Below are 24,460 nucleotides of genomic sequence, written 5' to 3'. Positions count from 1 at the left end.
ATTTCCAAAACAATAACAAAGGCGAAGCTTGATGACGCTATGAAGGAGAGTGGAACGATGAGAGATGTCGTTTTCACCATCCAGAGATGTATGGAATTCATGAATCATATAAATTGTAGCCTATATCAGCTAATAAATTAGTTTTTGTATTACCTGTACGTTTGATCACACGGTTTTATGTCATCGTAATGAATTAGCTGCAAGGCAAGTGAAATGTGTAATATGTGACTATTTGTCGAATGATTTGGTGGGTTAATGCTGCGCAGTTTTATACGTTTAAAACAATCGTACTAAAAGTACATTTAAACAAACCCACAGTATTTGCAAGTAATGGCTAAATATTTTTGTGCAAGACATACTGTATTTAATTTCACTGCCACAGACTTGGTCACCAGACTTGATAAAAAGCGTTACTGAAGTACAAAGAAAGTTCAATATAATGTGTAATGTTTGTGTACAATAAATAATTTGTTCACCTGTATTTTTAAACACATGCGAGAGCAGAGTCTCTGTCACGTCCAAGTTTGTCACAAAGCTCTCTCCATCTCGAAAAAGCCACGCCGATATTGATCCTTGTTTTATTTCTCTGTTTGTTCCAAAGCCTGCTTGCCTCAGTTGATCTACGTTTACGTTTTTTTGGGGGGATTTTCTGTACTCGCCAATCAATAATCGTGAACTATCACATGATGACTGAACGACATAACACCGGTGAGCGTGATATTGTCTCATATATATGTATACATTGATCGCTCATTAGCGGCTTACGTATAGCGGCCCATTGAAACTGCCACTAATGAGTGATTATGTATTATTCTATGATTTCTACAAGCGGAAACTGAGGATAGCGTGATTGATTATGCGATTGATATGCATATTATGTGATTGATATGTGACAATGATAAGGGACGAGCCAATATTTAAAAACTGGAACTTCTCTGCATTTACAAATCCTTAGGAACATTTGGGATAATGTAAGTACACAACTGCATGAAATATATCACTGTGGTTTAATATGCAAGTGGTTTAACTATAAACTAATAGTTTGTTAATGATTACTTTGTAACTGTATACTTATTATAAAGTATTACCGAAAGGGTATTGCTCAAGTAAGAGAAGAGCCCTCTTGTGCAATAATAATAAAAAAGCAACACAAATGTGATGTTTATCTAAAGTCATTTTTTGCTTGGTTTAAGTATGGTTGAATTGGATCATTAAAGGTGAGCAGCAAAGACAATGGTTAACAAAGTAAGATTAAATACAAAAAATTGTATTATTTAATATTTTTGCACAATTTTCTGAGTTTGCATTTCACTGTTTTTATTCATTTTGAGGAATACTGAATCTGTTTATTTGCAAGCGAGATGAGTAAGGATTATATTTAGTCTAAAACTACAATCATAATATAATCTGAAATGTGTTGTGAAGCAAGCCAATGAAAATGAATAAAAATTACACTCAGACATTTTAAGTGTATAGTTCATTTTTGGAGCCTCTGAATACATATATTTATTGCATACTAAGTGAAGTGTTAAGTTCTGATGGTTTTTTTCACGAGTTAGTCCACCATAAGGTACAGTGATAATCATGAAAACAAGGTTTGATATGAAGATACAAGCTATTACTTCAAATGCTTAGCAAACAGGCAAGACAACAAGTGCATTATCTGCTCTTCATGTTCCAAAGATGCCATTAGTACAGTTGAATTCCCAGTAGGGGAGAGTGGGGTGATTTGTGCCAGGGGGGAAGTAGTTCCAGCCTTTTTTCTGGAAAACCATAGAAGAAATTGGTCATGTGTCCACATCATTTTGAAAAGCAATCACTTTTACTTGTCCTCCAAAGACGGGAGACACATGGCATGAGAGTTAAGCATATTTTAGTGCAAAAAACTGTTTTTTCCCTTTCAAAGTAAAATTTCTATTATTAAGGTTTTTTGATTGTAGTGTCTGAACAATTATAGACAAGTTTGAAAACATTTCACACATGTTTTAGTGCTTTAGTAGGCTACACAATGAGTCTATACAGTTAGCATGATGTTAGCTCTTAACTGCTGGATCATGCTAGTTTTTCAAACCTGTGGGTCTGGGGTGATTTGTGCCAAAGGGCCTGGGGTAAGTTGTGCCAGATCCAGACCACCTAGACCTACATACTCACAGGGGATAATCTTGAGAAGTGTGGAGATGGGCATGCCTCATCAGTGTTTTACTTGGGCCTGCCTGTTATTTGTTTAATTTAGCTAACACTGATTTCAGTTTTGAGTTTGCTCTATGTTATTAAAAAGATGTTTTATTCCGTTTTTAAGTGGCCTATGTCAGGATGTTTAGAAATTAGCCTAGTCACTTTATTCTTATATGTTACATAATTGACAGACAGCGCTATGTCAACAGGCATCTATTGCCAAAGCCTTTTTGCCTGAAATGATTCACAAATATCATATATTGTGTTGCTATGGTGCTCTAAATGGTTGCTAGGGCGTAGTTTGATAGCTTCACAATGATCCTGAGAGACTGATTGGTCGTCTGAGTAAAATGAGCCCGCCCCCTTGTCTCTATGACACTGTGATCCAGAGTTATGTTCAATACAAAATCCCTATGCAATTGACCATAGTTGGAAAAACGCATGCTATGGTATTCCAGGGTGAAAATATCTAAATAAACCTTAAATGATTCATTTTGTATTGAATTTATCTTGCTTTCATATAGCATTATGGTTTATAACATTAAAATGTTCTGTTTTACTTCAGAAATCACTGGCACAATTTACCCCCAATGTATTCCCCCAAAGGCACAACTTCCCCCGCACCAGGGGCAAGTTGTGCCATGAGACCACTTTTTTTCCAAGAGCTATATTTCTGAAACAATTTATTTCAGATCCACAGTTATTGTTCTCAGGGATGCACCACATCCTGAAATATATGTACATCCTTAAGTTGAAGGCATTACTGCCATGGCCTCACTTTAAAGTCACTTTGAGTAAAAACTGGCACAACTCACCCCACTCTCCCCTAATGATCTGAGAATTTGTGTGTTGGGATGTGCTGGCATATCTGACAGTTTAATTAGTTAAATTAATGTCAAATATGTCATGCAATGCATCAATAGAGCCTTTGGAAGGTCAGCTTGGCTAATGGAAGCCCTCATTAACGAGAACACAAAAGTAGCATTGTATTTTTGTCTATACGAGTGTTTGAGTCCATATCGTGTATGTGCACCTGCTCTGGGCTTAGCCGCATTGTGTTTATTAGTGTGCTCAGTGTTGTGTGTTTTTTTTTAGCACAGATTGAAGTTTGTTGGCCAGACAACAGAAGATGCACTGCTGGACTGATTATCCAGCTTTATAATGGCCGCTGTGCACCACTGTGTGCTATTTGTGACAAACCGCTGTGATTAAGTTTATGGATGATTAATTAGAACATATTGTGTTGCTTTACTGTCAAAGCTAACTGAGGTGTTATCTTACACCTACATTTTTATTTCATGCCAATTAAAAAAGGATGAGATTGTGGTAAGTGTGTGTTAATTAGATGTAAAATCCACAGGGAATGCTTTGCTATTATGGGCCTATACGCAGAATAACAAAAGCTCTGTGGAATATTTAGTTACACAAGATTCAGATGGGATGCAACTAACTCGGCAAGCTGGTCTTTGTAATTAACTGAGCTGTATAATTATATCATATTGCTTGAATGCATTTATTTTAACTTTAAAAGATGTTAAGTCATTAACATCATAATAGTGATTGAGATATTATTAAATATTCTGGAATCTTTAGTTCTGTTCTACAACCTAGTGAGCTGAATATCTAGTCAACTCATGACTTTAAAGACAACATTAAAAGGCCTTCACAACCTATTTTATTTCTGTATTAAGTATTTTACAGAATGCACTTCGAAAAGCTCAAAAAATAATTTTAGATGGAAGATGAATCAAGAGAAATTTAAAGTAGATTATAAATATACATACATTTGATTCAAAGCTTGAAAGTATTGAAAAAAACAAAACAAATTACAATTATTACAAGTATTTCATCCAAAATGTATGTGTACTGTGTAATTTATGTGTTTTTATGCTTATTTGTGTTGTTAGGTCAAGTCTAATTTAAGTGTATAGCAATTTTCACATTACTTCGAAGTAGCTTTACAGACAATCATGATGTTAATGTTTATAATATTAATATCTTTATGCCTTGTCGCATTTAGCAGATTAGAACTCAGCAATAATATAGATTACATTTTGAGACTATACAACCAATCAAGAAACTGGAATTTGCTAAATAATATATCTCACCCTACACAAGTATACTGTATGTTTGCGGATACAGCATACTGGTGATATATGGATATATGGAATCAATTCAGGAAGTTGTGTCTCTTGTGCACTTCACATGAGTAGCACTGTTTTGCGTGCCATGCAGAGTTGCCTATGTAAAGCATTTTAAATCAGTCTCCATTTTATGTGGGCTGCCTTTTGTGTAGTGGTACATGTTCATTTGCAGTTCTGTTCTGATTGTGAGCCTTACATGCATAAGAAACAATAAAATGTATGAGTCCTGTATATAAGCATACAGGATCATAGCTTTACTCACTCTTGTCCACTAGTATACAGCAATTCAGGTAAAGGCTTTTATTCTATCCTGTCCATTAGTACAAATAACACTCTTTTATGTTCTATGAATAAACATTGTGACCTAGGACTTTAATCCTCATGGCTTCATATCTGTTTGATCAGCAGGAACACACTGCAGATGATGACTCACTAGAGGCCATGTGCGCTGCACTCCGAATGGATGAATTTTCAGTGTAGCTCTAATAATCAATGATCTTATTTTTAAAAGGGTCATAAAATGCATTTTCAGATCTTATGTTGTGTTTCTGAACATTAGCTTATCAAGTTAAGTCAAATTCTTAAGTCAAGCCTTTCAGTTATAAGGGGTCATAAGCCAAATGCCTTTCTAAGTCGAAGAAGAGGAAAACGTCTAGGTTACCTATTGTACACCCCTGAAGGAGGGAAAGGAGATGCTACGTCAGTGACTGACTAATTGGGATCTCGCCTGAGAGCCCTATCACCTTTGAGTGTCAACAGAACCGGCCAATGGACTTTGAACCCGTGCTGTGGGTATAAGAAACCGTGCAGTACTCACTCATTCAGGTTTTTCACTGAGGAGCCGGGCCAGTGCCCGGCCGCTCAGCGGTGGACAAAGGGATTGTGGCGACGGGACGTAACATCTTAGTTCCCTCCTTCAGGTTACAATAGGTAATCTACACATTCCCATTCAGTAACTACGAGTTACTTCAGAGATGCCACATGGGGTGCCATATGGTGCCCTGTCCCTGAGAAAAAGGGTCCTTCATCAGGGAAATGAGCCAGGGAGGGGCTGTTGCGAGGAGCATGAGTTCTGGGAATCAGGTCCGGATGAGCCAATACAGCGCAACCAGCAAGACCTGCTCCTCATCCTACCTGACCTTGCACAGGGTCTGTGCGAATAGGCTCACTGGGGGAAACACATACTTGCGTAGGCCCCGGGGCCAGCTGTGTGCCAGTGCATCTAAGCCGAGGGTCCCCTTGGTCAGGGAATAGAACAACTGGCAGTGGGACGTGTCTGGAGTGGCAAACAAGTCTACTTGAGCAGCTCCGAAGCGCCTCCAAATCAGCTGGATCACCTGGGGGAGGAGTCTCGACTCTCCCGGGAGTGTGAGCTGTCGTGAGAGCATGTCGGCTGTATGATTGAGCTCGCCCGGTATCTGAATGACGGGAGTGTAGACCACCTTGACGGTTGATTACGCAACGGTCGATGTGTTGCCTATCTATCCGGACCTAGGGCTGGGTATCGTTAAAAATCTTTCGATCCGGTGCCATTTTCGATTCCTCAGTTTCAATACCGGTTCCTAACGATAATTTTTTTCGATACCAATTTTATGAAATCCATTTTAACAAGATTACATAACACATTACCTCAGAAAATTTTGGTTTTATTTTTTCAGTTTGACTCATGCTCCTTAGCCAGTGCACAAAGGAACAAAAAAAGCACAAAGGAACAAAAAATGTTTTATAAAGAGCTCATGCTCACCAAAGCTGATTTTTTTTAATAAAAAATACAGTAAAACTTGTAATATTGTGAAATAGTATTACAATTTAAAATCTTATTTGAATATATTTCAAAATGTAGTTTATTCCTGTGATGTCAAAGCTGAATTTTCAAAATCATTACTTCAGTGTCACATGATCCTTCAGAAATATGAAAACAGTTTGCTGCTTAATATTTTGGAAACTACAGTATGATAACATTTTTTCATGATTCTTTGATGAATAAACATGTCAAAAGAACAGCATTTATTTAAAAACGAAATATTTTGTAACATTACACGGTTTAATGTCAGTTTTGATAACTTTAATGCATCCTTACTGCAAAAAAAAAAATCTGACTAACCAACACATTTTTGAACGGCTGTGTACACTCAGTAGGTCATTATTGCAATATAAACACTGTCAGAGTGATCAACAAGGTATCTCTTCATTTACCAGTCGAAGACGGAGCCTTTTTTTGCTATTATGTTTACTCCGTGGCCGTGGTCAAGGTCTTCATTATATTTGTCGTGGTACCGGTCTTTGCAGCAATTATTTTACCGCAAATAGGCTACTGCATCGCGCGCTGTTGGCATCGAGCCTGGAGAAATGTAGCCACACTTTTGATCGACTTTTCCACATCTTTAAGGTATTATGTGTGTGTGTGTGTGTGTGTGTGCTCGCGTCTCATTGAGTATGTGCGCGAGTTTTGTGTGTGTGCTCGCGTCTCAAATATGCGCGTGGAGAGTTTGTGTGTGCGCGAGTTTGTGTGTATTTGTTTGAGCACTGATGTTGACGAGTTAACCCCTTAGGTATCAAAATCTGGTACCGAACAACATGTCATTTTTCGATACTCGATAGTATCGAGGCAATTCGATAGGTACCTAAAAAGTATCGAAACTCGGTACCCAGCCCTATCCGGACCGGTACATGCTTGTCCCGCAGCCACAGTAGAAACCAGCGGAGGGCAAGGAATACTGCTAGCAACTTGAGGCAATAGATATGTCACTGGAGTCGAGGTCCTGTCCACGAGCCCGAGCCAGCATGCCTGTAGCATATGGCACCCCAGCCAGTGGTGGTGTCATCTGTTGAAACAACAACATGCTTGGACACTTGTTCTAGGGGGACTTGCCCATAGAAAGGCAAGGTCTGACCATGGGCTGAAAGTTCAGCGACAGGTCGGAGTGATGATCCCCTGGACCCGGTTGTGTAGCCAGTGCTGAAGCGATCTCATATGAAGCAATCAGATCTCAGATGATGCCATATGCCCCTGGAGCCTCTGAAATCATTTCAGTGGAACTGTTGTCCTGCCTTTGAATAAATTCAAGCAGTTCAGCACTGACTGAGCATGCTCGTTCGTGAGACGAGCAGTCAGGTTGACCGAGTCCAACTCCATTTGAGACATGAAAGTATGCGTCCTTCAGGTTGATCGCTGCAAACCAATCTTGGGAGCGAAAGCATTCGAGAAGGCTTTTCTGCGTAGCATTTTGAACGGAAGCTTGCGAAGGGCCCGATTCAAAACATGCAGATCCATGATTGGTCGTAACCCACCACTCTTCTTGGGTATTATGAAGTAGGGGCTGTAAAACCCTGACCTCATGTCGGCTGGAGGGACCGACTCTATCGCATCCTTCACCAGTAGGACTGCGATCTCAGCGCACAGAACAGGGACGTCTACTATAGCCACTGAGGTAAAACAGATGCCGCTGAACCCGGGGGGATGCTGGGCGAACTGGACCCCCCAATACAGTAAAACTGCACATTTTAGAGTGGCCTTTTATTGTGGCCAGCCTAAGGCACACCTGTGCAATAATCATGCTGTCTAATCAGCATCTTGATATGCCACACGTGTGAGGTGGATGGATTATCTCGGCAAAGGAGAAGTGCTCACTAACACAGATTTAGACAGATTTGTGAACAATATTTGAGAGAAATAGGCCTTTTGTGTACATAGAAAAAGTCTTAGATCTTTGAGTTCAGCTCATGAAAAATGGAGGCAAAAACAAAAGTGTTGCGTTTATAATTTTGTTCAGTGTATACTTGCATATAGATGCCTTAACAGATATGACCTAAAGTCACAAAAACAATTTTTTAAATTTATCCCTGTAAGATCAGTTACAGATTTTGAGAATGAGTCATTGGGAACTGAGGAGGACATTCTGAAAGTATATTAAGTATAGTGTATTAAGTATAACATTAAACTCTTATAAAACATATTTCCTTTAATTGTTTTCACTGGTTTACAAATTCTGCTTTGTAGTTTTAAACAAGGGGATTCTTAAAGGAGGATGCGCAAACAACAAGAAAATGTATAGCATACCTCTTTTTTGACAACTTCATTCTCCACTCTACGAAGGTTCCTCTTCACCTTCAAGTATTCGGCGGACGCTTCCTCCTCAGGTGGTTTGGGTGGGGGGTAGGCAGGTGGGGGTGGTGGTATATGGGAAGAATCGGATGGAGGTGGGGGTGGGGGAAACGTTGGAGGGGGCGGCAAGTGTGCAGGTTCTTTTGCATTCTGGGAGCTTCCTGCTACATCAGGGTTCAGCATGTCCATATAGGTCTGCATGTCTGTAATGGTCGAATCTGCACCTCCTGCAATAAAACGTTATTAATTGATTTAGTCAAACATCAAACATTCTTATAGAGTAAATAAAATATAATATAGAGTAATGTAAAAAAAAACAAAAAAAAAAAAACCTTTATTACCATATTATATTTATAAAAATTACACTTTAATGTGATATTTTTACAGGATAAATCTCTTATAAATATAGCCTTTTATAATCTTGTCACTAAATTGTTTGTATTCACTGCAGTTTGTTCTACTTTTACTCAGTTGGCTGGTGTGTTATTTTTCATTTATGTATTTATTATGTAATTTTAAAATTCTTTCTTTCTTTTTTTCTTTCTTTCTTGGATATTTTTATTTTAGCCACAGAAGTTAATGGCTAACTATGGTAACTGTAATTGTTTCCCTCAATACTAAACCATGCCCACCGAGGCAGAGCTATGGATACTACTAGGTTGAGAAATATTTTATATAATATATTATGTAATATATTTTAATATGTAATATATTTTACTTATTATTATTCAATAATATTATTCATTTTCAGTTCTTGTTTAATAAACGTGTTTATTTTATTTATTTATTTATTTTAGACTTGTGAGTATGTCACACTTGGAAAAACTCTTATTTATCTTATTTTAAAGATTAGCAAAATGCATTCTATATTTATGAAAGGTATTCACAGTGCTTACACCAACCTAATAATATTCACTATACCATTAATAGTCGAAAGTCTGGACACACCTCATTCTTATTTGTTACCATTGTTCGACATTTTAGAATAATAATCATTATAAATAATCAAAATTATAAACACTAAATGTAAGTATGGGAATGTTGTAGTGGTGAAAAATGTTAAATAAATCAAAAGCTTTTATTAAGATCATAAAAACATAAATTCAGTCAAGTGTGTCCAAACTTCTGACTGCTAGTGAAATCTATACCACTGTTGCCTACTGTTTCCAAATGTGTCCACTAGAGGACATTACTGGGAAGGCTCACAGCAGGTTTCCTGGACAATGCTATGGCAACATGGTTCTGAATGAGTTCTGCTTCAGCGAGCTCAGCTTTTCCCACCATTGTTAAGACAATGCTTCAATCATAGAGCACTGAGCAAACATATGCGCAATGAACATGGGGTTTTGTCATTTCAGAGGGAGTTCAATTCAAAACACAGGAATGCAGGAGATGGGAACAGAACATTTTGTATCAAGTTAATGATATAAAATAAATGGTTAAAAAGGTTCAAAGTATGGGGTTGGTAATTTTTTTTAAAATGTTTTTAAAAGAATTCTCATATGCTCATCAAGCCTGCATTTGATCAAAAATACAGAAAAAAAAATGTTTTCTATTTTAATATGTTTTAAAATGTATTTTATTCCTGTGATGGCAAAGCAAAAATGTCAGCATCATTACTCCAGTCTTTAGTGTCACATGATCCTTCAGATGCTGATTTGGTGTTCAAGCATTTCTTATAGTTATCAATATTGAAAACTGTTGTGCTGCTTAATATTAAACCGTGATGCATTTTTTTCAGGATACTTTGATGAGTAGAAAGTATAACAGAGCAGCATTTATTTAAGACAGAAATCATTTGTAACATTATAAATGTCTATACTGTCACTTTTTACAGTGTTAATATCAAATGACTGATATGTTGGCTATAAATGCGTGTTTCTCTGACCTGTCGGTACTCTTGAGGGAGGCGTGCCACTCCTTTTCTCTCCAGTACTGGATTGGCTGGAGTTTGCAGAGTCGTAATTGGACAGCGAGCTGGAGGGTGAGCAGATGTCAAAGTGGGCTGCAGGGGGGGCTGGGGTGGGCAGGGTGGCGTTGGGAGAGGAGAGGCCTGAGTCAGGTTGCTTATACTCCAGATCTGCTGAAGGGTCCCGTGACAAGACTCTGTGTTCCACACTCTGAGATGAAAGCTAGTGTTATTGTTAGGCATAGATTAGTGGCACTTATTTGGCAGGTTGAGCTTAAAGATGCCTGTAACTGTTTAATGAACTCTTTGAGAGTGCTTAAAGGAATAAATTCCTTTTGATAAACAAAAGTTAATTACAGGCAGTAACAAATGAGATTGCAGCTGATGAGGAGGCAAAAAACCACATCACTACACTGGGGACATGCAATTATTCTCTACACACTCACAACAACCTACTTATAATGTATCCTACATGTACAATTAGAGGTGCACTTAGTTGTTCCTCATTAAAGTTTTACACATACAGAAACAGGCTAAAATTTTGTGCACACAATTAGAATTGAATCTTTTATATTGGTAATCCCATAATTGAACACATTACCTCACAGAAAAATAAAATAAAAAATGAATAAAAAGGAAATTACCAGAAACAATATATATATGCATATGTGATGAGATTTTAACATTTCTTTTGTTGTACATCCCTTGTTTAAGACTGTGTGTGGTTGTGTTTGTACTGTATCTCACCATGTTTTCGACAGTGCGGAGGTACTTGGCACACTGTTGATGCCCGTTGTATTCAGCTAGGTCTGCTGCTGAGAATCCATCCTGGTCCCGTAATCCCAGATCCACTCCATTCACAACCAGAATTTGACAGCACTACACAGAGAAAAAACACATTTACATTAACACCCAGATAATCTGGGACTGCTTTATTAAATATGTCTACTGCTGTCTGCCAAAACAAGCATTACTTCTATTGCTCATTCTTAAAGGGATGGTTCAGAGTAAAATCAACCTAGGGTCCTTTGCACCATGACCTCGAGCCAAACATTGGTTTTACTCTGAACCATCCCTTTAAGGCTAGGGATGTGAACAAACCCTTTTTTAAACTATGGAGCATAATCGGACATATATATTATACACAGAGTTTTGAGAAAATGTTTAACTACATAATATATAATATTTTTGACTGATTTGATAATGCTTCCAACTATCAGTACTAGTCAAGTCACCTTCATTTATATTGCGCTTTTTACAATACAGATGGTTTCAAAGCAGCTTTACAGTGATAATAGGAAATTAATGGAACAAAGATTGTTTTAGTTGTACTGTAGCTCTAGAAGAAAGTCATTGTCCAGTTTAAGTACGTTTTTCATTAATTCATTTCCATTGTAAAAATCATTAGTTAACTTAGGGGCCGTTTACACAACACCGTTTTCAGCTGAAAACAGATAACTTTTAATTCGTGGCCATTAATTTACATGACAACAGTGTTTTGGTGGCCTGAAAATGCAAACTTTGAAGTAGGTTTCAAAGTGCAAGTTTTTGAAACCAAGTTTTGAAAACGATACCATCATCATCACAGTGTAAACTTCAAAAACGTGAATCTGTGAAAACGGTGATGGCATGCACATACGTATTTCGTGTTTAGTCTATAGTTATACGTGTTTGAATGCGTATAAGCGTGGGCACATAGTCTTTCTTTACAAAGTGACATTGCCAAATTACTTGTCTGGCATGCATAATACAGCGTTTTTAGTCGTTTCTGCAGATCCATGTGAACGGGAATCATTTTGTGAATATTTTTATCTGTAGAGAGGGAAAGGGAAGGGGAGGAGGCCCGAGGAGGCATTTGCAGGGGATAGTCAGTCTCTGCTGACACTTCAGGGCTGCGTTGTGGTCATGTCTAGGTAGGGGTGTGAAGTAACGAATTACAAATAGGCTACTCATGTTACTGTAATTAAGTCGTTTTTTTTTCAGAAATTCTACTTTTTTGAGTAGTTTAAAAATTGTGTAATTTTACTTTTACTTGAGTACATTTTAAGTGATGTATCGGTACTTTTACTTCGCTATTTTCCTTCTGTTGGTGGTCGTTACTCGTTACATGCTTGTTTTAATTTTATTTTAACCCATCAACGTGATTGGATCGAGTAATCGGTCATCGGTCATCAAATCAAATTAAGCATTGAAAACTTTAACCGCCTATTCCTGCTGTTACTCGTGACTGCTGTGGAAGTGCATTATTCAAGCATCAATTCAATCCAGATATCAGCGTCTTCCTCTAATATGCTAAGGTACACTTCACATTTCTGCTTAATATGACATGTATATAGGCTGGGCTATCTACAGGGCCTAACATTTGGTGTGAGGTGGGGGGTACTGCGTGACGAGTTCATAATGCGGTGAATTCCCGCTCCCATTTAGTTCACAATAACATTATGGAGACGCGCGTCACGATCTGTGCACTGCTGCATCTCGCGCTCGCCATGCCGCCAGATTCAGTATGCAGTGCACCTTATGAACCATGGCGTTAATTTGAACAGCATTTCTGTCAGTGCGTGACTACAGCTCGTTAATAAACAACGTTTTTTGATTGATCCATTTCATACAATCCGTCTTCATTTTGCAAGTGCACTTGCGAGAAATTGGGTATTTTTTAATCTCTCTATTTAACCCATCTCATGGTGTGTGATGCTGAACTATCATATGAGTTTCTAAAGGTTTTTGAATTCTTTGCACAGTTATGAATATTGATATTTTATGTGCAACAATAGCATACTCAGGCTCAGTGGCCTTTCGCTTAATTTTAAATGCTTTTTTTTTTCAAATAATATGATTTAAATGGTGTTGAGTGTTCTGGTTTGATGCATTTTAAAAAGATGGATGATAGATATTCTTCAATCTTTCTGACAAAGAACAAAATCTAATGTGAATTACAGTATGTGCAATTTTTTTTTATTTATAAATTGTAGTGCACAGTGTTTATTATAAGGGGGTAGAATTCGCAGCTCAGTACTCACTACTCACTACTCATGAGTACTTTTAAATTAGCTACTTTTTTACTCTTACTCAAGTAGTTTTTTGGACAAGTACTTTTGACTCTATTTTTTGGAATGTAATGCTTTTACTTGAGTATGTTTTTTTTTTTTTTTTTTTGCACATATTTTTGCCTAAACATCTTCAGTTAAAAGAGTGTGTGCTCTTCCTGTAGGGTGTGAGTGTTTGTCTGTTGACATTTGAGAGTTTGAGAAAGACAGTTGAGTAAAGTATTAGTGGTTTTAAAATATATGCAGTAAAAGGGTTCTTTTAATGACAGCTGTCATGCGTTTAGCCATCTGGTGGAAAACAAGAGACAATACTCTCTGTTTCTGTTTCTGTTCCTCACTTTTTCTGTCAACTACCCTCAGACGGATCATGTTACAACGAATAGTATACTGTGCTTCTGTGCAAACTTCAATGCTTTCTGCAACCTGCTTTACAATAATCTCATATAAGTTATGACATAAAAACACTTTTCTTTTAATTAATTTTATTTATTTTAATAATAATACATTGTTATTTTAAAGGTTCCTAATTTTGTTTTGGAAGTCTCCTTCAATTGTCACAACTTGATGTGGTCAACAAAAAAACACAGGAACACAGGAAATAGAAATACAAGCACAAAATGAAAACTAACAAGTGCACTAACAAATCCTTCTGAAAGCCACATCCAGCTGTGTACGTTGGAGGGGGGTTCTTGGAGGTGGATGAGTAGCTGGCGATGTACAGGGAACTAGAGAAGCCGGCAAAGGGGGGGTGGACCCCTGATGGACATTTCAGACAGTGGCCGGGGGCCGACTGACGAATGCATAGCCAGAAGAGGTGGAGACCCAGGTGGAGCTGATGGTCTTGGGCGATATCACAGGCCCAGAAGTCCAAGGCATGCGGACCAAGGTGGAGACGGGAGCCCGGAAGACCGGAGTGAAAACATAGAAGGAGCTGGAGGGAAGGAGGAGCCCAGCAAAGCCGAAGAGGTGGAGGGCTGAGGCACAGCCGGAGGCCCGGAAGTCCACGATGGAACCAGAACGACGAGTGACCAAGGTGGAGCCGGAAGTGGCCTTGGGACGGATCTGGCGATTGGCTCTGGCTCCAGGACAAATTCTGTGGCTGGCTCTGTCTCTGTCTCACTCTGGGCTGAGAAGATGAGTCCCATCTGGAACGGTCAGAGAGATGGCTGGTGGAGGCTGTACTGGTTCCGGGGAGTCGGAGATGATAGTGTTTGTGCAATCATGCACAAAAAAGAATTGAAGTTAAATCATCTTTTAATAATCAAACTAAACGTGTAGGAGAAATGTGGAGAATCACAGGAGTAATCATTCATCAAATCCACAAACGAAACAGACGAGAACCGAAAAAGACAACTAAAAACTTGGGCTGCCCACTAATAGTTGACTTTAGTGGGATTGATGTTAGTAGACTAGAAGAGGCTTAGTCGACCAAAATTATATTAGTCAGTTAGTTGTAGGACAAAAAATCTTGTGGCGAAGTCACACAGTCTGTGAGAGACAGATAGTTAATGGCGGGGTCTGGCGGGCCACATTATCTCAGATTAAACAATTTGAATGGTTGGTTGCTCTAAATTTGTACCACAATGACTCTGTTATCATATGTTGCATTTAGTTGCATCATATGTTGAATGGCAAGAGAGATGTAAGAAACATTATTGTAAAGTAATTTTCATGGTGATTTCTTTTACATACCTCCAGCTCTCCATTCTCAGCAGCGTCATGAAGAGGCGTACCACCCCAGCTGTCTGTCACTATTTCCCCTCCATGCAGGAGGAGCCAGCTGAGAACCTTGGAATGGCCACGGCTGGCAGCAAAGTGCATGGCACTGGCCCCATCATTGTCTCTGTCAGCTAGGCTGATTTCTGTGAAACTCATCTATAGAAGCCAAAAAAAGTGAAATTCACATGAAGTCACACTAAAATGTCTCAACCTCCATACCATAAGCCTGATCAAGCATCTACAGATATGATGTTAAACTACAAATATTAAAACAACCAGCTTCATGGGACTTCAGAATCCTGCTCATTATAGTAGTCCATTTAGCATATGCTATAGTAGCTCAAATGATGCACCTTTAGGTTCGATTCTCAATACCGACAGGAAATGACTGAGGTGCCTTTGAGCACATAACCCCCAATCGCAGCAAATGGCTGCTCCAGGTGTGTGTCCATGGTTTGCTGTGTGTTTGTGTGTTTACTACTCGCTGCTCCTAATGTGTGTGCACTAACTTGGATGGGTTTAATGCAGAGGACAAATCATGCCAATTTTTTTATTTAGAAAGTACTTTTTACAATATAAATCCTTTCAAAGCAGCTTCACATTAATAAGTCAGTAAAACAACAGGACAAAGCTGTAAAGCAGCTTTACAGAAGATAATAGCGTCATTATTATTTAGCTCAGTGTTATTTTAATTCAGTTCGATAACTGTGTCAGTATTGCCAAGTCCATTAATCAAGTTCAATTCAACTATAAGCAGCTATCAATCTCAGTTCATTTAAAAATTTGTTCTCATCCTATAGGAAAACCACAGAAAACTCAGGTGTTCTAAGGAGCTAAAGCTGTCAAAAAATGTGAAGTTTTAGTTATACAACAAAAACGAAACAAATACATTTCTATATTTTTCATTTGAAATGCTCACAGATTTTGATGTATTTCTGTAACATTTGCTTATTTTTGCTGGAGAGCTTATACGTATATGTGGTATGTATATTTTCAGCAAAGTGAAAATTATTTTCTGTGATAATCAGCATTTTCTCAATAAAGCTTAACTTGTGTTGAACCCGGGAAAATCCTGTAACAACATATTTGAAATTGTATACTTTAAATAATAAAGAACTCATCCAAAAAGGCAGCTCACCAGCCAGACAATGACAGTGTTGTGTCCCATTTGGGCAGCAGCATGCAATGGTGTCATCCCATCATTGGCTCTGATACTTGGCTCCGCCCCGCAGTCCTTCACTAGGTACTGGACAACTTCCAGGTGGCCCTCCTGACATGCAAGGTATAGTGGTGTGGCACCATTCTTGGTTTGAAAATTGACAACTCTAAAACACAAAGAAAAACACAAAATCAAGGAAATTATAGCCCTACAATTAAATAATAGGTGATTAGAGATACAAAAGAATGTTTAATGTTGTTTCTATATAAACAGTACCTCTATCTTAGTCACGTAAAAAACCTTCTTGGTATAAAAATGTGGAACTGCAGCAAAAACCTAACCCATCATAATTATATGATTTTATGACACGGGACTCTAGAATGTTTTCAATTGCAGCATTGCTGCACATTTTTGTATTCTGATATATCTTATGACAAAATCCAGTTAAGACAGCTCTAAGTACCAGATGATTGACAGCAGAAAGCAGTGAGGGGGCCCAACTAAATTTACAGCAAATTGGATAATATTTTATAATATCTCACCACCATGAAACTAGGATATTGTGAGTGTTGAGCCACTGGTTGCTAGGTGGATGCTTGTGGTGTTCTGAGAAGTTGTTAGTGTCATGTCTTGTTTTGGTTTTGTTTCATGGTCTTGTTTCATGTCTCTGTCATGTGATTCCCTGTTCTAGTATTGTGAGCCTGCCATGTGTCCTGTCTAGTCATTGGTTAATTCTCTTGATTATGTTCACAGGTGTCCCTTGTCTTGTCATTTAGCCTTGTGTGTTTAGCCATGTGTATTCCATGTCCATGTCCATGTCCATGTCACGCCTTTTTTATGTTTGATCGTGTTTTGAATAATATTAAACTGCACTTGGGTTCTGCAAACTTGCCTCCAGTGGATCAATGTTACAGTTAGTATAGCAGTACACACCATTGTGGTTCCAGAGGTCTGGACCTCTGTATTTTTCCGAGGTGTATAATAAAAGTCATGAAATAATTGACAAATAATAACTATACTTTGGTGCTATAAGATATTTTATAACGCCAAGATCTCATGAGCTGATCAGTGCTTCTTAATGTCAAAATGACTAAGATGCTGATGACAATCAAATCAAAGAAAGATGTCATTATTGTTACTTTATACAGAAGAAGAGCATGAATTCCAACATGCTTCCATTTTAACAGCCAAAAAGTGAGAAGTAAGATATATATAAGATAAAACATTTAATATTTGTGTTACAATAAAAATGTTAAACAACCAACAGCGATATCCAGGCATGCAAACCAGAGCCATTTTCAGCATACTGGGCATAGCTTAAGAATGAATGTGTGCATGAACTAAAACATGGTAAAATAGGTTGCCTGCAGAAATATACAGCATAGCGGGTCACCATAAAAAAAGTTTGTTTTGCATGTTGGAACCAGCATTAGATGCTGGTTGCTGGATTGCTGGTCGCCAGCATGGGAAGCAGTAGTGTTGGTGAACTAGATACACCAGTTCAGTTTTGGTTGAGAACAGCATGACTAATCTACCAGCTACACCAGCACTATACCAGCCCTAACCAGCATAAATGAGCCTGGACCAACATTGAATTTATGCTGGTTTATGACGGATTTTTCCGCAGGGTTGTGGTCAGGCACATGCACACGCACTCTGGGCCTGGGCTGAAGATGCCCCTATGGAAAAGCATATTCATTCTCCCAGGTGTGCCTTGTTTTCTTGTTACCCTTGTTAGCCCTGTGTCTATACTGCATATAGCCCTTGTCTTTCTTTTGTTCTCTGTCAATTGTTGTATGTAATGGTTGCTTGTGTTCCTTTTTGTCTTGCTCTCTGTGTTTCTAGTTTGGCATTTTGTTCCTAATATTAAAACACCCGCAAATAGATTCCAGTTTCTAGAAGATGGCAAAGTCTAAATACCTATAAATGCTCAATCACATTTCATTCCAAATTCAAAAAAGGTTCCAAAGATATTGTTGACCCTCTGAGACAAATTGATAAAACAGTGTTTGCCTTTCTGAGGGGAAGCATCCAGCATTAATGTCTGTCCCAGATCCTTCCTCAAAGTCACAAGCAGGAGTTCCACGAGAGAACAGGATTCTTCCTATAAATACCATAAAGCTCAGCTTTATTTGGACACAGACTGACAAGGCATCAATGAGTCTCTTAAGAGGATCAGCGCTACTTCACTCACTGTATTCATTCGCTGTAATCACCGGCTCTTTACAGGGGACAAACTATGAGGATTGTTACAAAAGGAAAAGTGATTGTTGTTTTCTCTGTAGCTCATTTCCAATTTTACATATTTTGCTCTTGTATCCCCTCATCCCCTAAACCACCTTTCTCTAGAAAAGTAATGAAAAGAATACAGTTATAGTATGTATCTGTGGCAAGCATGACGAGGTCAAGGGCCGTGAGAGAATGGCGCAAGGCCGGTGACGTGATTACTGATGAGCGCCACCTGTGCAGGTGCTTTGGAAGCATAACAGGAGGAGCGACGACAGTGAAGGATGAAAGATGACCAGGCCTGGACTTTACATTGTGTTTTATAATTATTAAAATACGTTGAACGTTCACCGGTTCCCGCCTCCTTCTTCTCATACAGCATACCTTGCTACAGTTTATTTTATGTGGATTCAAGATGGACTGTTTAGAATAGCATACTGCCATACTATTCTATTGTTCTAGCAATGTAGTATGTATACTGTGCAAAGAATTTCTGTATAACCCTAACCTAACATTTCTATAGTGACATTTAAATCAAAGGTAATATTATGTAAAATATTTTTTAGAGAAAGTTGAATTAAAATTGCTAAATAATATTTCCAATTAGGATTGGGTGATATACTGGTAGACACGATTAACCGATAGAAATTTGTCAATCGGTAGAGATTTTGCACCATCATCTCTATCGCGGACTATCACTCATGTGAATTACTGTGCTGAAGAAAGAAAGCTTATCATTTGCATGTGTTTTTAAGCATTGCGATTTAAAAACAAGTGATTTATAAAACCGTTGAAATGCAATAAGCAGCGAAAGAGAAGTCATTTCGCTATGTGTGTGCTGTCCAAGATGTTTTCTGAATGCTGTCACAGACTCGTGCACACATGAAGCCGCAGCTCATATGCCACATACATAAGTTTCAGGAGGGACAACCACATTTAAATGCAGGATTGAGTCCACTAAATTATCGTTCTACGCAACATGACTCACTCCCGAATCTGTGGTGATTAGCCGCTTTTCCATTGTCTGCCCAGTGAGAGCCAGGGCTAACAGCGTGCCTCAAGCACAGACTCCAAAATCAAGTGCGTTTCCACAGTCGGGCCAGTACCCCCGCAGCGCTACACTAAAATCCGCCCTTAACACACCCTCCATAGAACAGATGTCACACAACCTCACCGCTTCACCAGCTGACTGAAAACTAGCTAGATTGCAAAATAAGCATGACATAAGCAAACGTTTGGTCGTTACTTAAAGACCAATGTTTTACAATAGAATTTTACAGAGACTGTAATTTATACATAATTTATTTATGTAATTTGTGTCAGGAGTGCACATTAATCAAGCAGAAGCAAACTGGTATTTACCATTTCACAAAAAGAGAGCAATTGACACCTAAAATACATTACATCTATAATTTATATTCAAGAGAAGCTATTGTTTCACCAATGAAACCAATAAACCAATATAAAGTACTGATGGGGTCTCATTCTATTCAGGTGCACCTACTTATTTATTTGCGATCACAAGAATGCACAAAACAAACTCCATTCAGGCTTTTAAGTCCAAAGGCTTATACATATAGAAAAATACTGATAAAATATCATGTTTATGTCACATTTCTTTAGACATTTAGAAAGAGTGAGCATTTATTAAGTTTCCACGAAATGATGTGATCTGATGAGATTTGAGTAATCTCTTCTCACTATACTGTTATCCTTTCCCAGAGCAACATCCCAGAGCAACAGAGGGAGCTCACAGACAGAAAGGAAGAGTGTAATTTATCATGTAGATGCATTAGTCAGGTATCAATAAAGGCACAGGGAAGAGAGAGATGGATAAAACATTAAACCAAATAAATACACGATTATAATCATGTATGATTTGTCTATGTTCTTCAAGCAGTGTCTGGTATTTTCCACAAACATATGTGTATTTATTATCGCAATGGTTACGCATAAGTAGCCTTCAGCATCCCATATACATATTTTTCTGATATTTTAGTCTTATTTTCAGCATAAAGCATTTGGATTTATTTCAGTTTATTGTGGGCTTGTTTGCTGTTTTTCTAGCAAGATATGGCAACATGAATGAGTCAAGGCTTATGCCGCTTATCTTGTGATTTCTTGCACCGCACATTAAAGTAAATGGGCTTGAGCGGTTAAATACACATACTTATGTGTTAAAATGCCCGTCTCTTCAAGTATTCTAATAAACACAGTCATTTATGTCTTAAGTGAACGTAAACAGTTGAGAAAGAAAACATTTCGGGTTACTTGACTGCAACCCTGTTCCCAGAAAAAGCAAGAACGAGATGCTGCGCGAACAGCGATATGGGGGAAAACATCTTCGTTTGACCGGTTGTGAACACATGTGGCAAACACGGCCAATAATTTGGCTTAAATAACCTCTGATGATGACGTCAGAGGGTACAATTAGATGTGTGACAGGTGCGCTCATCAGGTCATTTTGTCTGAAGAACATCCTGAACATGCCCTCAAACCCTACCAAGGCCAAAGAGTAGCAGGACTGACAGGTTTTCCTGCAGAAACTCCATCACTGAAACAATCTGGCAGTGGACTGGTTCTGCATGATGTATAGTACACCACCTTTCAAAGACATGCCACTTAAGGGCGTACATCCTTCTAGTGGAGGGACTTACATCCACTGAAAGTCCAGCATCACTTAGATGCTTAGATCTCTGAAAATTTCATAACTCGGGCCAGGGATGGAATATTGTCCCCTGCGCCTGAGCCAGACGATCTCTCCTGTTCGGTATCACCTACGGAGAGCCGTCAGGAGAAATATTATTTCTGAGAACCAGGCTCTGCCAACAAGGCGTTATCAGCAATAGGCATGACCCTTGTTGACAGACCTTCGCCAGGACTCCCAGGAGCAGAGCGAACGGTGGAAACGCATATAGATGCTTCCTGGGCCGGACATGGGTCATGGTGTCCAGACTCAGGGGGGCTGGAGGAGTCAGCAAGTAGTACAGGGAACACTGCACTGTGGACCTGCATTGTTTCATGTGAGGCAAAGAGGTCCCTCTCTGCTTTGTAAAATCTTTCCCAGATCTGACTGACTACAATGGGATGGAGCTTCCAATCCCCATGTGTGACCTCCTGTCTGGACAATAGATCTGCTCCCACATTCATGCTTCTAGGAATGTAAATCGCCCTGAGGGACAGGAACTTGTCCTGAGTTCAAAGCAGAACCTGCTGTGCTTGTTTGTTCAAACGGCACGAACGCAGTCTGCCCTGGCGATTTATACAGTATAAGCGACTACTGCAGTGTTGTCCACCCGCACTAGGATATGGTAGCCTCTTAACTACCGGTGGAAGTATTTTAGGGCAAGAAATACAGCCATCAATTCGAGGTAATTGATGTGCCAATCGAGATGACAGCCTCTCCAGATCCTTTGGGCTGGATGGCCATCTAAGACAGCTCCCCAGCAAGTCAGGGAAGCATCTGTCATTAGCATCCTGCAATGACAACACGCACCTAGTGTGGGACCCAAGGTAAGGAACCGGGGTCTGAGCCACAAAGAAAGGGAACAAAGCCTGCAGCACGTAAGCCTTAACATAAAAATGGATTGCACAAAGTGCACAAAGTGCTCAGCGCGTGCGCTTACCATAAGCATGGATTTTTAGACATCACCATGGACACAGCTGCCATAAGACCTAGAACACTTTGAAAGTGATGTAAACTTCAAATGTCCGCATGGTGAGAGAGTTCCAAACAATCCCTAAATATGTTGTCCTCTGGGCAGGAGAGAGAACGCTTTTCTTGGCATTAAATCTCAACCCCAGAGATACAAGATGATCGAGGACAACATCCAATGTCGAAGCACAAACTCTTGAGGCTGGGCCAAAATCAGCCACTAGTTTCTTTATTGACAAGAGAACCTACATCCTCAGACAGGAGGACAATGTCATCTGAAGAGAGAACGAGAGAAAGGGAAGGACCAGTCTCCCGCTCCTCAGCCAGATCGACTTGCGATGTGTGAGGCGATCATGAAGCACTTTAATGGAGAACTCCATTGTGTTGTAAACGCCATTCTCTCAACATGATTCTTTTTTTTTTCAACTCTTTTCTTTTCGTTGTAGAGAAAGAGAAAGAGAGTGAGAAAAGCTTTATTCCTGCCTGACAAAACTAAATCTTAGCAAAAGGGATAGTTTGAGAAGAGGTTGAAAAGCACACACAGCACACAAAGTGGTTCTGAAGACAAAAGAACCTGATGAGTGCACCTTTAACACATCTATTTATAGCCTCTGATGTGCGCATTCCGATGACACCATCATCAGAGGTTATTTAAGCCAAATTCTTTGAGGTGTTTGCCACACGTGTTCACAAGCAGTCAAATGAAGACGTTTTTCCCCATAGCGCTGTTTGCGCAGCATTGTGTGTAGCTTTTAAAAGGGAGCACGTGTGTAACAGTATATTGAACCCGTGCATTATGTCTAAAAGTGACAAATGTAGGCTAACAGTTATTGTTCAGTTTGGTTTCATTACCTTCATCTTTATCATCATCGGACTAGAACGTGGCAGAATACTGGACCTCAAAAGAAACTGTAAGTTGCAGCTATCAACGTTGCGCCACGAAGCTGTAAGAGACCGAAAGAAGGAATCATAATTTTTATTTTCCAGGGTAGACGAAAGTATACCAAGTAGACTACGTGGAGAGGTTTCCTAACATCTGCCACCAAGCAACGTGCAATGACCTAACCATAATGGAAGGTTTTCAGTGTGGCTGGATGAATACCTCTGCTTCCTGATTTCCAAGGGGTACCTGCTGGAGTTTAGATGAATACACTCCATGGGTGGATGTATCCTCCTTTACTGTCAGCAAAGCGGAGGAGGAAAACAGAGCCTGAGATGTGGACAGAGCCAATCATTGCCCCCGAGCGCAAGCCCAACTGTGACTCTGACCTGGTGTGTAAGGTGGCATCACTGTGTATTGCCATGGAACATTTAGTGGTATACGAGGGAATGGAGGAAAACCCTGACCACAATTCTCCCCTAACACCACTCAGTTGTGTGGATCTGCCACGTGTCTCCAGCTCTGCCCAGTCAAATTGATCTCATGGCTCTGCCTCAAGCCTCTATGTCCATCACTCCACCTCAGCCTGTCGACCTGTCTGCTGCACCTTGGCTCCTTCCTCCCTTGGCTCCACTAGATACCATTGTCCTCACGCCTCCACTGCATTCGCTCGTCCCTCCGGTTCCACCTTAGTCAGACATCACCTAGTCTCGCGTAGTCCGACCTTCAGACTGACGGCCCACCCAAGAGGACGTTTGGCTAACATGTATTGCAACCAATCACAGTTCGTTTTGTTCTGCTTCATGTTTAGGGGCGTGGAAATGTCAATGTCCCTACAATAACAGACCAGGATGCATCTATAAAGTATTCATTCAAGAACATTGTGCAAGTTTACTGGAACAATGGAGCAGTGAACTTCACATACTTTGAAAATTCAGCGTTTAGTTGATCCTGGTAAGCGGCCATTGTCACAACTGTAAACACAACGGCGTTCTTCTTTCACACGGTGGTTTGGCATCATGGAATTTGGTGTCATGGAATTTATTTCCAGGCGGACCATTAAAGAATGTGACAGACACATCTACTGGACATCCTGTAAAATTCAACCAACCAGATGACGACTTTGAAACTCCTGAAGTGTTTCCAGATAAGTGTGCCATATGCATCAGTTGTTCAGCCAACGGTCCATAGGCGTGATGTCTGAGGCTGAGACTAGATGTCACCCTGTCTGTGGCATGGACTTACAGGCCTTCAGCTATGCTTCATCCCTACACCCATTCGGCTCCGCTTTCCTTCCAGCTGCGCTTTGGTCCTCAGTCACACTGGCTCCGCCTCAGTCCTCTGGCACCCTGGCTTCACCTTGAATGCTTGTCACAGTGGCTCCGCCTTAGTCTTCAAAACCATCGGTGTCATTTAGTCCCATTAGCTCTCTGTCTGC

General features: G+C 39.6%; 1 protein-coding gene across 1 annotated transcript in view; it reads right to left on the bottom strand.

Moving 5' to 3' along the window:
* The window catches only part of espn (espin), a gene marked incomplete at both ends in the record, with an annotated part of 86,601 nt that overhangs the window by 48,322 nt on the left and 13,819 nt on the right, over positions 1–24,460 (bottom strand). Inside the window, 5 exons of the mRNA XM_081349853.1 lie at positions 8,380–8,651; positions 10,313–10,544; positions 11,081–11,212; positions 15,076–15,258; positions 16,241–16,427. Coding sequence (XP_081205979.1) covers positions 8,380–8,651; positions 10,313–10,544; positions 11,081–11,212; positions 15,076–15,258; positions 16,241–16,427 — 1,006 coding nt within the window. The remainder of the gene's footprint in view (positions 1–8,379; positions 8,652–10,312; positions 10,545–11,080; positions 11,213–15,075; positions 15,259–16,240; positions 16,428–24,460) is intronic.

This window comes from Scardinius erythrophthalmus, assembly GCF_964197995.2.
Source record: "Scardinius erythrophthalmus genome assembly, chromosome: 20".
NCBI lineage: Eukaryota > Metazoa > Chordata > Actinopteri > Cypriniformes > Leuciscidae > Scardinius > Scardinius erythrophthalmus.
This window is presented reverse-complemented; position numbering and strand designations above follow the sequence as displayed.